Source organism: Cyprinus carpio, chromosome A21 (genome assembly GCF_018340385.1).
Source record: "Cyprinus carpio isolate SPL01 chromosome A21, ASM1834038v1, whole genome shotgun sequence".
NCBI lineage: Eukaryota > Metazoa > Chordata > Actinopteri > Cypriniformes > Cyprinidae > Cyprinus > Cyprinus carpio.
In genome coordinates this window covers 12,768,543-12,784,713 of record NC_056592.1, presented here as the reverse complement: position 1 = coordinate 12,784,713, position 16,171 = coordinate 12,768,543, and the positions used below count along the sequence as shown (strand labels likewise).

The 16,171-nt window shown below is 35.9% G+C and overlaps 1 protein-coding gene across 1 annotated transcript in view; it reads right to left on the bottom strand.

Annotated features, from left to right (window-relative positions):
* Nucleotides 1-341: 341 nt before the first annotated feature.
* Nucleotides 342-16,171, bottom strand: part of jam3b (junctional adhesion molecule 3b) — a 31,958-nt gene continuing 16,128 nt past the window's right edge. The window contains exons 2-9 of the mRNA XM_042710890.1: nt 5,957-6,025; nt 5,737-5,850; nt 3,611-3,763; nt 3,002-3,204; nt 1,865-1,964; nt 1,651-1,780; nt 1,328-1,382; nt 342-583 (exon numbers count right to left, since the gene is read on the bottom strand). Of these exons, the coding sequence (XP_042566824.1) occupies nt 548-583; nt 1,328-1,382; nt 1,651-1,780; nt 1,865-1,964; nt 3,002-3,204; nt 3,611-3,763; nt 5,737-5,850; nt 5,957-6,025 (860 nt within the window). The 3' untranslated portion in view covers nt 342-547. The remainder of the gene's footprint in view (nt 584-1,327; nt 1,383-1,650; nt 1,781-1,864; nt 1,965-3,001; nt 3,205-3,610; nt 3,764-5,736; nt 5,851-5,956; nt 6,026-16,171) is intronic.

The window sequence follows — 16,171 nt, the reverse complement described above, 5'->3', positions numbered from 1 at the left end:
AGAGTAAAACAGAGGAGGTGAAGTTGGTGGAAATGGTTTCTTTCACAACCAAATTAGTCTAAAAAACAAAAAGTACTGGCTTCCAGGTTAGTATTTTACAAATATTTAAAAAAGTAAAACAATATTTTTTTTTTTTCTGTAGGCATTTGAAAATATATTTCATCAAAAATATTCTGACAAATTTACCTAGTACAAAATAAATGTTTTAAAAAATGACAGAAGAGTTTGAGGAAAACGTTTTCTTACTGTATATTGGTTTCTACTGAAATTTTACAATAAACAAAATTTTGGTTATAATGGGTTTTTACAATATGTGGAATTTTAGTAAAAGTGGGATGTAGTGTTTTTATTCAGTGATCAGACATGATTATTTGTCACCTTTGGCAAATACAAATCGTGTTGTTGCAGATGTGCCGTAAAGCGAGGCACGTGCAATGGCAGCTCCGACGTTGATGTCCTCATTTGGGGATTTGTGTCTGCGAGGTATAATAGCGGCAGTAAATTTCAACGTAATTCCGCATCTCTTCCATCACCCATCTTCCTCCTCTCAGATGACAAATGAGGATTTGTGTCGGAAATCCCCCTGAAAGAGAGAAGATTGAGTAAAGGAGGTTTAACTGATTCCCTGTCTTAAACTGCAAGAGTTTTCAGGAGATTTCTTAAGCTCTTGGAAGCCTTAAAGGGTTACTCCACCCCAAAATGAAAATTTTGTCATTAATCACTTTACCCCCATGTCGTTCCAAACCCGTAAAAGCTCTGTTCGTCTTCGGAACACAATTTAAGATATTTTGGATGAAAACCGGGAGGCATGTGACTGTCCTATAGACTGCCAAGTAAATAACAGTGTCAAGGTCCATAAAAGGTATGAAAGTTGTCGTCAGAATACTCCATCTGCCATCAGACGTACAATCTGGGTTATATGAAGCAATGGGAACACTTTTTGTAAGCGAAGAAAACAAAAACAAATACTTTATTCAACAATTCCTTTGTCAAAAGTCTGCTCTGTGCACCGCATGCTGTGTATGCTCTTCTGTATCATCGGCGCCACAAGGATGCGCTGTTTCTACGTGTATTTAGCTTTGATTTGAAAGAAAACAGACTTTCATTCCTTTTATGGACCTTGACACTTATTTATTTGGCAGTCTATGGGACAGTCACAGGCCTCCTGGTTTTCATCCAAAATATCTTAAATTGTGTTCTGAAGACAAACGGAGCTTTTACGGGTTTGGAACGACATGGGGGTAAGTGATTAATGACAAAATTTTCATTTTGGGGTGGAGTATCCCTTTAATAAAAAAAATAATAACGTCTCTTTTTTTTCTTATACCTCATCCTCTGTTCTGACATAGTCCACTCCATCTCCATTTGCTGGAGCTTTGTAACTGAGGAGAAAAAATATTTACTATCAGTTTTACATCTGAAAATTTATTTTTGGATGACATTTTAAGCTGTATGTCATTTGTATTTATCATTTGTATTTATTACAATCAATTTTATTTCAAATATCTGAACAGACTACATGTGAAGTTAAGACTAAGCTGGAAACATTCAGGAGCTCCTTGGGTGATGAAATGTAAAAAAAAGCCATAAAACGGTGAGTCAAAACTTCTCTGGGACATAGTGTGACTCAGACGGAAGTCGTGTGCTTACTTCTTTCCCGTCTGCTTCTGGCTGGTGAAGTAGCCTCGTTTATAGGCACAGAAGATGCCCACTATTATACACAGAAGGACTGTCACCACAACCACTACACCCAGGATGATTCCAGCAATGTTGATGTCATCTACAAAAAAAAAAAAGCAAAGTGTGAGATCATGGCTTTGCGGGGTGTCCTTGTCACTTGTGAAAAGGGGATCAAGTTACGTACAAACTTCCATCATCTGTGGTCCACATTCTGAGGACCCAGCCTCGTTCTTGGCTCTGCAGTAGTATTCTCCAGCGTCCTCCTTCTTGACCGCACTGAATTTCTGAAGATCATAATAACAGTGATTTAAGTTGACAAATCATTTTGCATAGTAGCAAAGTTATAATAGCAGTTTAAAATAATTATTGTATTTGTAATTGTATCAAATAATAATTACATTTCTTTTTAACTTCCTATTCATCACAGTTTCTAGAAAAAAAATATAAGGAGTACAACAGATATTTCTTGAGCAGCAAATTTACATTTTAAATTATATTACAACTGAAAACAGTATTTTAAATTGTAATAACATTTTCCTGCATTTCTGATCAAATAAATGCAGGGTTTGTATGCATAAGTGACTTCTTTAAAAAAAAAAAAATCATTACAAATGGCATTAAAATTCAACTCCAAACTTTTGAACTGTAGTGTATTTGTGTTCTAAGCAGCAGTGGTAACCTGTCAACAACATACTGAATGGTTAAAGATGTTTGTTTTTTTCCATCAGTGAAAATGAAAAAAAAGTGCATTTTAGAAATAATTAAATGATTTTAATTAAATTAAAATCATGTAATCTGTTGGCTAAGATATGACAAAAAAATAAAAACTGCAAGATATTAACAATAAACTAACAATGTTTTTTTTGTGGACTAAACATTTAAAATTAATACACTAAATGTTTGAATATTTGGTTTACTTTTGAACTCTTGCATCAACTAACTTTTTTTTTTGTGACATAAAATTAGATAATAAAATAAATATATAAATGTGAAATATAGGAGTATTTTTGTGTTTTTTGTGTGTGTTTTATAAGTGTAACAGAGGTGTTTTGTATGAGGCTCTGGCAGACCTTAAAGGACACAGAGTAAACTCTTCAGAGGTTGTCTCCTTAGGGGGAAATGGCTGTACTGCAGCGCTGTTCAAACTTTAAAAAGTGGTGTGAAGGTTGACGAGGGCACAGAGTACAAATGGCGAAGAATGGCACTCTGGAATGTGCAAATGAGGGCAGCAGATTCCCTTCATGGCTGAGCCCATCGCACATCAACTGGCTCCCCAAAAATATCCCTATGCCTATCCCATCGCCTCTTCTTCCGAACTCACCAGAGTGCCTGTCTCTCTGCTCAGGGTGTAGGTGGAGTTGATGAACTTTGGGCTGTTCTTGGGATCCTCTGGGATTTCCTCCTTGTTGCGGAACCACTGGTACTGGGACTTTGGGTAGCCCTCTTCCTCCAAGCAATGCAGCTCTGCTGGTTTGCCTACCGGGACGGACTTGGGTACGGAGCATCTGGGCACGACGGGCTTCACTGTATGGCACACAAGAGAATCTCTTAACGTAACTGCCCAGACAATAGCATCCTCACACACGTGCACCTTAGTGACTCTGACTGCAAGCATCCTGGCCAACTGAACATGCTGCTCTTTCCCCTTTTAGACCCCTGATTAAACTCAGATGCAGTTTCAGAGGTTTCCTTATATAGCCCTGAACACGCCCTGTAGAGTTAGAGCTGCAAGCATCCTCAAATGTGCGCCAAGGGTGGGTGCGTTGGCTCGCCGCTCCGTCTCATGTTACATCATAGCAGTTGGGAAGTACTAACAATGCTACGTATACAGCAAATTCAAAAATTCCTCTTAAAAGCATGTATACTAAAGACCTGTTTCAGCACATGGCAATCAATATTGATGTAGAATTATTTGAGTGGAACCACTCACCTCTTACAGTGAGTGATATTAAAATCTCATCAAAGGATTTCTGGTCATTTGGGGCAGTGACTTCACAGCGGTAATCAGCAGTGTCGGCTCTTGTTGCGTTGAGAATGACTAAGGTCGCAGGTTCTCGAATTTTCGCTCTCTTTTCCAAGTCACCTGGAACAAAAATAAAACAAGTGAGAAGATATATAGTTGGCTGAAACAGGTGGATAAAAAGCTGTTCCCATTGTGGTGTTCATAAAATATGGGATTTAAATTATGCTCCAAAATTCCTATTAAACACTGACAGAATGTGAGAAAACACTTCACAATAGGTTTCAATTTATTAACATTGGCTAAATGAACTAAACACTTTAACACTTCAAAATAAGTTTCAATTTAGATAACATTTACAGTAACAGTTAAACAGTTAATAGCTAACCTGTTTTAATAAATAAAAATTATGTATATATTATAACTAGGTTAATGTTCATTTATAATAACAATTATATCATGTAATAAATACTATACTATCCCTAAGTGTTAAAAATGTATTAGTATATATACAAATGAACATTAACTTAAAAAAATAAACACTGTAAAGGTATTGTTCATCGTTGTTAGTTTAAGTTAAAAATCGCATGGACTGTTAAGCTGTTATGTTAACAAACTGGAATGTATTGTTTAGTTTCACCATATTTTTATGACATTAATCTGGGTTAATGTAAAAATAGATTTTTTTTTATTGTTTATTCATATTTATTTATAGTACTGTTAATTTATATTTATATAATGTTCTGGCATACACTTCTGTTCAAAGGTTTAGAGTCAGTAAGATTTTTTTATTTTTATTTTTTTGGAGAGAATTAATACTTTCATTCAGCAATTCAGTATTAAATTGCTCAAAAGTGACAGGAAAATCATTTTTAATGTTACAAAAAAATGCTGTTTAAAAAACCTTGAAAAAAATTGTTCACAAAAAATATTAAGCAGCACAACTGTTTTCAATTTTGTTAAAATTAAGAAATGTTTCTTGAGCACCAAATCAGCATATTAGATTAATTTCTGTAGGATCATGTGACACTGAAGACTGGAGTAATGATGCTGAAGATAAAAAGCAGTTATTTTAAATTGTAATAATATTTCACAACATTACCATTTTTACTGTACCTTCAATCAAATAAGTGCATCAGAGTTTAAAAAAAAATCCCAAACCTTTGAACAGTAGTGTTTGCAGAAATTAAAGGGTTAGTTCAGCCAAAAATTTAAATTATGTCATTAATGACTCACCCTCATGTCGTTCCAAACCCTTAAGACCAGTTTAAGATATTTTAGATTTAGTCTGAGAGCTTTCCATCCCTCCATTGAAAATGTATGTACGGTATACTGTCCATGTCCAGAAAGGTAATAAAAACATCATCAAAGTAGTCCATGTGACATCAGAGGGTCCGTTGGAATTTATAGAAGCATCGAAAATACATTTTGGTCCAAAAATAACAAAAATTACAACTTTATTCCGCTTTTTCTTCTCTTCCGGGTCTGTTGTGAGCGCGTTCACAACACTGTAGTGACATACGACGCTGCTGACGTGTTTTCTTTGTTATTGGGCGCACCAAAAAACACGTCAGCAGCGTCGTACGTCAACATTCACAGCAGTCGCGTTCGCAACAGACCCGGAAGAGAAGAAAAAGCGGAATAAAGTCTTAATTTTTGTTATTTTTGGAACAAAATGTATTTTCGATGCTTCAATAAATTCTAACGGAGCCTCTGATGTCACATGGACTACTTTGATGATGTTTTTATTATCTTTCTGGACGTGGACAGTATACCCTACATACATTTTCAATGAAGGGACAGAAAGCTCTCGGACTAAATCTAAAATATCTTAAACTGTGTTCCGAAGATGAACGGAGGTCTTACGGGTTTGGAACGACATGAGGGTGAGTTATTAATGACATAATTTTAATTTTTGGCTGAACTAACCCTTTAACATTAACAAACATTATTAAATGCTGTAGAAATTTACTGGTATTTCATGTTAAATATTGCATTAACAGAATGTTAGCAACTTGAACCTTATTATTATAAAGTATTAGTCAATGTGTTGTATGGCAAAGTGTTCAGTATGTGTTGAATGTTGTATAGCTTACCTGATATTGCTTTTCCAAAATATACATAACTTGGCTCTCCTTTCTTAATCTTTTTCCATTCTATTCTGGGTTTAGTTGTGGAGATTGACTCTATCATGCAGGACAGCTCGATCGCTGCATAGGGAGAGAAAAGGAAAGAGCTTGTGAGCAGTTCCAGTGGCCTGTTTAATGTTAGAATCAGCAGCTAAAGGCTGCTGGAGAACAAATTACTCAGCCTTACATTCAAACTCATTGACCCATGGTTTAGGATTTGTCGTCTTGAGAATGACTGCCAAGGTGCTGATGTAGCCTGCAACGAGAAGACAAAGAAAAAAACATCAGTTTTATGTTGAATTAACAACTTGAAATATCGGGGGTGTTGTTATGGCCTAAACCACACATGATATTCTGTACTCATCTATAGATTTCTGAAACTCAATTAACATTCGAGCCCAGTGGCCAAACTCTCTATCCTGACAGCACACATTCTTCGCATCACTGTGAGCTGTGAACGGATATGTTACCAGCCATTTTTAGTTTCACTCTCACAACAAACATTACTGATGTAAAAGCGTCCCACTGCAAATGATTGTGCAGACTGACAAGCAGTCTTCCGTTCTGTTATGAATAACAGCTGGCTGCTTTAAAGTGAAGGCCATGGGGCTCGCTAAGTGCATGTAGTCGCTAATAAACATGCTAAATCAAAAAGGTCAACTTTGAAGTTCATACTAATTTTAGAAATTTGTGTCTCATCGTTTTTTGTCCAACAATCAGGAAAATGTTTAAAGAATTCAAATGAATCTAGTAATTAATTCATTCTGTAGGTTCACAGAAGAAGAAAAACACTTGCTATATATGCATAGAACGTGACCTGTACATCTCATCTACTGCCTAAAAAGGTTGTGAAGATATATATATATATATATATATATATATATATATATATATATATATATATATATATATATATATATATATATATATATATACTTTTTTTTTTTGTTTTTTTTTTTTTTTTTTTTTTCGTTTTTATATCAATGACCAAAGAGCAAATACACTGATGTAATTTTCACAAATCAAAAGTATACATTAGAAAAATGGCTCTGGACAATTCTCTGAGTGAGTCTGAGGCTGTTTTGTGAATCTTTTTAACTGAATCATTAAAAAGAATCAATTCATAAGAGTCATTTTTTTCGCAAATCAGAACATCACTGCTCACACTGTACAGGAAACACACCCTAGTTAAGATCCAGTGTTATTTTAGTATTATTTGTATTGATTCATATTTTAAATTTTTTACAATATTTTTATTGTCACATATTTTAATCATATTTGTTAGCACAGTATAGTGACAGTCTGGAGCCCTGCATACACTTCAAGAGCTAAATAATGCTATTTATTGTGTATAAATCAGTATAATATGGATGTCAAACTTCAAAATATATAAAAAGAAGTCTTCTCAATTTTCTTTCATAGTTAGTTAGATCAATTAAGCATGGTTGAATTAGTGCAAATAGTTTTTAATTCAAAAGCTTTAAGAAGAGGTGCAGATCAGTGCAATGATGTAATGGGAAAGGATGCAGGATGTGAAAAATAAAAAGAATATCGTAATGTGATTAGATGCTGTTTTTGAATCATATAAAGACAACATATGGGGGAATAAATGGACACTTGATACTCAAATAGATCGGCAGGAAGTGGTGGCGATGTCTCCCGTCTCCTTTTTCTGCCTGCCACATCCTGTCCTATCATATCATCAAATAGGAGGCTGGTGCTCAGCACCACCAAAGCCATAGCTTGTGTCAGTAACGTTCGCCTCTGTACACCTCACCCAGTGATGAAAGGTCTGTCCTGTCGGGTAAAGTCTCTGTGGTCTGATGCCATTTGAGGAATAATTGAGCCCTCAAACAAGGCAGGTGCTCTATGACCTACATATCCTGACCTCTCTCTTTCTGTTTGGAGAGCACAGCTGGATGAGATGTGACAATCCTAGCCAAGCTTTAATCTTCCACTTCTTCCTTTAGAGGCATAACTGTTGGTTCTCTTCAGTAATCTTAGTGTAATGCCCCGGTAAAATCCTAGGCATTACAGAACTGAATAATATAATAGAGAGAGAGAGAGTTTTGTTTCTCTTGAGTAATTTTAGTGTAATGATAATGCACTGTTCTGTTAAACTCAACTGATAAAATTTGTGGCACAATGTTGATAACCACAAAATTTAATTTCCACTCATCCCTCTTTTTATTTTCTAAAAAAAGGGGCTTACAGTGAGTTACTTATAATGGAAGAGAATAGGGCTGTAAACAATACAATAATCTCTATTTCAATAGTATAGCCACAAGACATAAACAATATGCATGTTAACACGATTTGATTGTGAAAAAAAAAAATGCTTACAAACTTAAATTTTTTTAAACATGACCGTGTCCATGACCCTAATCTCAAAAATCCTGAAATATAAATAAAAATCTGTAAAATTATTATTTAAACAGCTTTATAGCAGAAGTTTTAACAAAAAAAGTAACATACCGTTCAAATGTTTGGGGTTGTTTTTTTAAATAAGTCTTATACTCACCAAAGCTGCATTTATGTGATCAAAATACAGAAAAAAAACTTAATATTGTGAAATATTATTGCAATTTAAAATTAATCTTTTCTATTTGAATATTTTTTGAATGTCATTTATTTCTGTGACGGAAAGCTGAATTTTCCAGTTTTCCGTGTCACATGTTGCTTCAGAAATTTTCTTTGATGAATATAAAGTTAAATAAAATAACAGCATTTACTTGAAACTGAAATCTTCCCTAAAATTATAAATGTCTTAGCAGTCACTTTTAATCAATTTAATGCAATCCTTGATGAATAAAAGTATTTATTTCTTTCAGAAAAAAAAAAAAAAATTTTTTGTGAGATATCTTTCAGAATTTTGAACAATAGTGCTTTTTTCAAGTGCTTTTTAAAAACATTATAAGTTTCACATTTCTGCACTTAAATTATCCCCCTTTTTTCTTTTTTTTTTTTAAAGAAAAGTAAGGACATTTTTTGCAGTAATCAACACCTGTCAGGATTGGATCTGTTTGGTCAGACCGATGTGTTTCAGTTCCTGTTTTGCCTTATTTGGTCTTGTTCCTGTCCTTGTTTAGTTTGCTTATTAGTTGATTTCCTGCAACTGTCTGTCCCTCGTTATCCTGTCTTTATAAGCCCCAGCCTGTTCAGTTGTGTTTGTTCAATCTACTTGTGTACTATGTGTGTTGTTCAAGTGTCTGGTGTGGTGATTCACAGTGTTTCTATGATTAAAGTCTGCTACAGATTCCTTTGTGCCTCCTGTGTTCTTCCTGAGCAGCATAACGTGACAACAACATGCCTGGAGCATGGAATACTTTAAAACTGCACGAATGGACCACCTTGGAAACAAAAACTCAAATTGCACAATGGTAAGAAGGGGTTGTCCTATTCGAGGAGGCCATTTTCTAATCCTGGCATCAACCCCTAACTCAGCATGACTGTCTATGAAGAAATATTGTACCACAGAGAAATGAGTTATATGGCCAGAATCATGAGGCTGTTTGAACAGCCTCCACAGTGCAGCGTATAAACCCCACCACACCTTGCATTGTGATCTGCGATCGGTGTGCAGAAATGCTGAAACACATTCTGCTCCGATGCAGCCTGTCAGAGAGCATTCAACACATGCGGTTCACTCAGCAATGCATGAAGTGGATAATATTCCTTGTTATTTTTAAACCTGCAGCGTTGATTCATTTTGCTGGGGGGAGGAGGTGAGGCCTGTTCACTGGCTGAGAAAGAGATGCCCACAGAGCCATTCATTACACATCCTGGGTCTACGCCACTGGGATTTGATTGGATGTATGCTCCCTATAAGTTGATCGTATCCAACTGGAATAGATTTTAAAGCTTGAGGAGCGATATCACATGGAGAGCCGAACTCGGGCTCTGCCCCCGCAGCTTTAAAATGATCTGCATGTTTGTAGCCCTGAACAATGCATGATGTGCAAGAGGTCACAAATCCTCCTCCACTGACACATGGATAACTGTACAGCAATATTCCCAGTGTGACTTCGCTGAGGAGTGTGTTTCTTACACAACACCCTCCGAGCCTGTACGAACACTTGTGTGGATGGCATGGTATAAACTTGAGTGTTGGATTTCTAAACCATTGAGAAATAACAAAGGAGACAACATGTTTTAAATTCACATTTCGTCTCATGGGCATTTTGGCATTTGTTTTTGTTTGAAGTTGAGAGGAGGAAGGTTTGAATCATATTTATAATCAACATTTCATCTGCCATCTTGGATTTTTATTTTTATTTTTTTTCACTGAGCCTGTTGCAGAGCATTATGGGGTGGCATTTTCTATTAAAAGAATGCATATGATGCCTGAATAAAGGTATCAAAGTAGCATACATTGTTTGTGACTAAGCAAATGTACATACATATACAATAGTCACTTTACTCCAAGCAAGAATATCAGTGACCGCTGTATTCCAATATTCTCTAATGAGCATAAATTTACAAGGGAAAAAATCGCATGTGGAGATGCATTTCTGTTGAGATAAGGCTACTTGTGAAGCCAGTCACCTCAATACTTGACATAGCAGTGTTAAACCCCCTCTACATATAATCCTGCGTAGGACATCCCACCTGCACCAGGGAAAGTAGCTTAGTCAATTCTCTCAGAACTCATGAAAACAAAAGTGTAGAGGTTTCAGCTTTGAGTCAGTAATGGTGGTGTTTTTACAGCTGTGGATGGCTCTTACTCTCCTGACGCAGCCAAAATGGATGACCTCAACAGGTCCTCAATTTAGGTCTGCTATGGTTGTGTCTGCATGGGTGTTACAAGTCAGAAAAGCTCAACAAAGACTCTTTCGCATAAGCACATAAGATTACGAAGAGAAAATTTTCATTTTTAGAAGTCTGAAGTTGAATATTCAGTCGCTTACAGTCTGAAACTCCTAAGTTGCTTGAGAAATGACAGTAATGACCTCTTGTTGTGCTCTCAGACTCATCTGTTTCATCTAATCTCAAGTGAATACATCTAATAATGAAAGCTGAGAGGAAGGTACCTCAGGGAGCTAGACACAGTCATTACTTCGGCTGTACATCTTGTTTATTTCTATTTAACCCTCATGTTGGATCTATCTGTATTCTCTGGTTTCTATTCACTTAAGGAAAAGATTCTGTTATGCAACATATTCCCAAAGTCCCATTGCTCTGTTGTGAACTGCTAGATTTCTATCACAGAAGAAATGGGTTTGTTTCTTGTTCCACCAAGACTAAAAATAGTAGTGTTCAGCAATGATAAGGCAATCTCCACAACGAAAATACCTCTGATATTCCTTCAGCTGCTGAGCAAATGTCACTAGGCGTCACTTCAAAGTGCAAGTGTAGAACAAGCAGGCATTCCTCTTGCAGTGCACCTCTAATGAAAACACAACACTGACTTGCTGTGGTCTAGCAGGAGGAATGTTCATTGTCTTTGTAAAGACCTTTTTTAAATATTTTTTTTTTCACTTTTATATTTCTTAGAGATCTTTTACATAAGGAGTGTTCCTGTGTTCAAAAACAACTAGATGAAGAGCAGGGGAATCTAGAAAAAGTTTTTAAAAGTGTGACTGTTTTTAATTTGACCGTGTCTTAGAAACACACCACCGGCATTCAACAGCTTAAGACATCGTTCAACATATATGTCCTACTTTATATATATTATATATCCCAAAAATAAGCTAACTAAATATTGAAAAATATTTTTAAAATGTAAATACTATTATATATACTGTAATAAAACATTTTTTGAAGTTGAAAGTAGAAGATTGGAGAACATTTACATAAAATTACACTGAAAATCAGTTTTACTACTTCATAGTTTCATGTTTTCATTCTGTTCAATGTGCCATTTCTTTGTAAATGTGAAACATGACAGCAATTTTTGAGTGAAAATTTTTTCTACACCATTTTTAGATACATAGCTAGCCTGAAGCATTTTATTTATTTAGATGAGGTAAATCTAGGTAGACTAGACTAGATTGCACTGTCACGTGCAACAGGATTTATTTGCATTACTTCTAAATTTGGTGGTCTGTGACAGTTCACTTTTTGCCAGAGGCTCTGCTCTTTGCATTTGTCATTTTTGCATTCAAATGTGGATGCTATAGACTCTCTTTGAGGTATTTGAGTGCTAGACTCCAGCCGAGTTCCCCTATGATCTAGCCAGGTCAAAGACTAATCTTGATTTGAGCCAGTGAGAGAGGGGCAGCGGTGTCACAGAATGCCTGAGTACATGTCACTTTGCGTCAGCATTAGTTACTGCAGGAGGCCCCCTTTCCTTTTGTCCTCCAGCCGACTGGAGTTCACAGGACTGGTGTGCGTATCTCCCATTCCACATCTCTGTCCTGTATCCCTTTATGTCCCTTCTGCATGGCAACAAGCTTCAAATGAGGTGAGATTTTGACAGTCAGGTATGATTTAGTGATGGAAGATCAAAATAACTGAGCATAGCTTCATTTGATTGCATTTGGAAATACTATATTTTGGCACCGTAAAGCAATACAGGGAAATGAATTTCACAGATATATCATATTAGAAGTACTTTTCACCTCACATTCCAGTTACATAACTGGGCTTGATTAGATCGCCGCTTTTTTCCAATAAAAACAGACCCCTTGTTAAGTGTGACACATCACATGGTTGAAGTCCACATGAACACCAGTCGAAACCTTTGTTTTGTGACACAGTTTCAGGCAGTGGGAGTGAATTAATACTAAATTAATCAGGACAGGGCCTGATGGTAGAACAAAAAATTTTTGTGCCATTCATATGCTTTTGAAACTACTATGGAAGTTCTGTTAAGATTTAATTTACTGTTTTATCTTTTAAAAGACTAAATGCCAAAACATTATAAAATGTATATTTATCAAATAAAATAAAAATAACATTTTAAAATAAAAACTACTATGGACTGGTCATCTCTCCATGGTGCTTCCCTGCCTTCAGTCCAAGATGCTCCAGCATCCCTGCAACCCTATGTAGGACAAGCAGAATGGATTGAAATAAATAAATAAATAATAAAAAAAATAACATAAAATAAATAAAAAATCTGAAAAAGTCAAATAAAAGTAGTTAATTGTAGAATAAAATAAAAGTCTTTTTTTATTTTATTTTTTTTTTTTTTTTTTTTTTTTTTTTTTTTTTTTTTTTTTTATGTTTGGTTTGGATAGGTAATGTAGTGTAGTATTAATATATTATTTCTTTTCTTTTTAATAAAATGGCCTTGGGGTTTAGGGTTAAAATGCAGGCTCAATTAACCACCATCATCAAACGTCTCCCAATACAGGTTAGTGATTATTCAGAGGGCAGTTCTACGTAACAAGTCCATGAGTTATTTTCCACAGGGGTGAGAACAGGTTACCATTTGAGTTGTTTTTGCTATTTGTTTAAGGTTTGAGAAGCATTTGGTGTTTTTAGCGGTTGTTAATAGTTGGCTTTGTTTGCAGGTAAGTCAGAGCTGTGCATCTCCTCCTGTGCCATTCGTGGCCAGCTGAGCACTGACCGTTCCCCCGATAAGATCTACTGGAGGTTTATTTTTCACCCTCGTGGCTCTCAGATGCCATTTTAACAACTGCTTTTCACAGAAACTGATAATGAGAGATATGAAATGCATTTGCATACATGCACACAATATTTAGGTTATGCTTATCTCCTCCGTCAGTGATAAAAGTCCCTAATTTAGCTTCCCAAATCAGCTGATCGGAGGATCCTGTATTCGCCGTGAGGCGGCTCCAACCGAAATCTGTAAATCGTGTCGCACTCAGTTCCAGAATTAGCTGCTCACTGCTTTTAGCACAGATGGCGTCATCCCTCTCATTGCAAATGCCTCACATTTTAGTTTCAAGCACACTGAACTCTTCCTTAATCCTAATTAGGACTGTAATTTCTGCCAGAACCTTCTTCAAGAGCAGTGGCCGTACAAGCGTTTGCTTTGAAACAAAAAGAGAAGCCTTCTCTTTTTTGTAACTCGTGACATTAAACATTATGAGATGGTGATGTGTCTGGATTTCTGATGACGTCTTTACGATGATGGATTAGAGCAATACATACAAGCGTCATTGCAGCCGTACTGCGGCCTGCATGTTTCTCTAAATAATGGACTGTGACAAATACATAGGCGTATTTTGATATATAAATGTGTTGTTTTAATTTGTTATAGTGTTTGATGATGTTTAATGGACATTAACTCGTATAGTCTCTCAGCTGTTCAAGCCCTAAAAGGTCCCAGTGCTGGAAACAGCATCTATTGTTGAGCATGTGAATTGTGTAGCAGTGAGGTGCGGATTGGCTGACAGCTGAATAATGCCACCCCACAGTCGCTGGAGACTTGTTGATTTAGCAGGGATATGCACATAATCCTCCTCATTTCCTGTTCAAAAGAAATGCCCCAGAATGCAATGGGGTAGGTGAAAAGAGAACCCTGGGGGTGACTCTTTGTAAGGGGGAATATTGTTACGTTTCACAAATGTAATAAACATTTGGTGAAAAAAAGTTTTTAGGTAATTTTAAAAAAGGTTAAACAAGTTTTTTAGGATTTTAGGAAATGTGGCATGCAAATCATGTAACTGTAACTTTTACACACAATAATCTAACTAAAAAAGTTATATAACACATTAAGACATATATATCCAAATTATAAATGAAATATATTAAAAACCGTGGAGTAAACAAGAGAATATCTCAGTCTCTTACTGAGCAGTTAAAAATAAATAAGAAGGATGAATATATAATTAATTGTGGTAAAGGAGGGAGTATTTAATTCTCTATTGAAGATAAATTTAGTGATTAAACAGCAAGCCAAGCAAAAACCCCTGAACTCTCATTGTCTATTGTACAGAGCTGGCCCCCCATAGCATCTCTTGTTAATTGCCTTTTGTTTGCACTTTTGTACAAAAGCCATGTTGTGTAGTGCTACTCGCTGAACAGTTGGAGCTGAAGTTGTTGCTGCTGTTATAAAAATATTTACCTCTGCCACATGCATCTGTTATAAAATAGATTGCATTTAAAAATTAAATCAATATGACTATTGGCTGAGGCATAACTTTTGTTTGTATCAGTAATTGTGGATTGATTTCTTTTCATCATACATTTACAATATAGAGAATTCTAGAAAAGTATAAAATGAGGATCTTAGCTCCTGCCCCATCAAATGTATTAGTATATATATTTTTGCATAATGTTCCTTTGTGTTGCACATAATGCATTTTATATTTTATTTTATTTAAATTTTCTCTTTAAATCATATACATTTTAATCAGATTTTAAAACAATCTGAAAAAAAAAATGTAATTTGCTGCTATATAAGTAGTATAATCTGCAAAAAGGTTTCTACATGACCACTTCTCTCTTTTCATTTGCAAATGTAGGCTACAGGCCACATTCTCTTCTGGCTCTAGCAACACCATAAAATACGCCTTCTCTCTCCAGCAACTTCGCTTTGCTTCAGTACAAATGATGTACTAGCACAGAGAGATTTACATCAGGACCACAAACCCAATCAATCCATGAACACAGTTCTGCAAATACTGTATATAGCTAGTTATGCAAGCCTATCATTTGGGAAAACGGCCAAACACACAGACGTTGAGGTTTTCAGGAAAAACTAAAATGCACCAGAAAACCTGTTCATCTGAGTAAATTAATTAACATGCATATGAAACTACACAACATCAGACACAAGTACTCAGATTGTCTTGCGACAGTTTTCCAAGCATTTTTTTTTTAATCTCCAAAGGGTAAACAAGAGAGGGTCTATTCTCAGGGTGATGTGTACTGTGTTTAAGGGTGCTTACACACTACTTTTGGTGTGCACACGGGTTCAATTGATGTCAGAGTTAGTTTGGATTATGTGAACGCTGTCTTCCAAACTTGGGTGCGCACCCACAAACCGTACCCGAGTCCACTTAAATAGGGTGGTCTGGGGTACGGTTCATGTGAACTCCTGTACGGTTCACTGCTGATGTGAACGCAATTGTACCAAATCGTGAAAGTAAACCGCTATTAATGACGTATTATTTGATAAAAATGTGTTTGTTTGTATGTATGTGTGTTTCACTCACTTTCCTGACGAACGTGACTGACGCGCTGCAAACAGAGAGTTGTATATCTCGTTTCTGTTTGTCTTCAGCATTCTTTAGAGCATTTGCAATACATTCGTAAGACGTAAGTGCCTTTATGTACCGAAGCTTTGTAAACAAAACGAACGGTTCAAAAAACGTAAATATATAAAAGTGCAGAGAGCAATGTTATGCATTTGCCACCTTCTACTGCACCATCGTTACTAAGCAACGGGATAAACAGCCAGGGTTTTTCCTACATTGAAAATTTTTTGGCGGCCGCCAAAACGATTTTTTGTCCCGCCAAAGCCTAATTTGATCGGTAATTGTGTTTT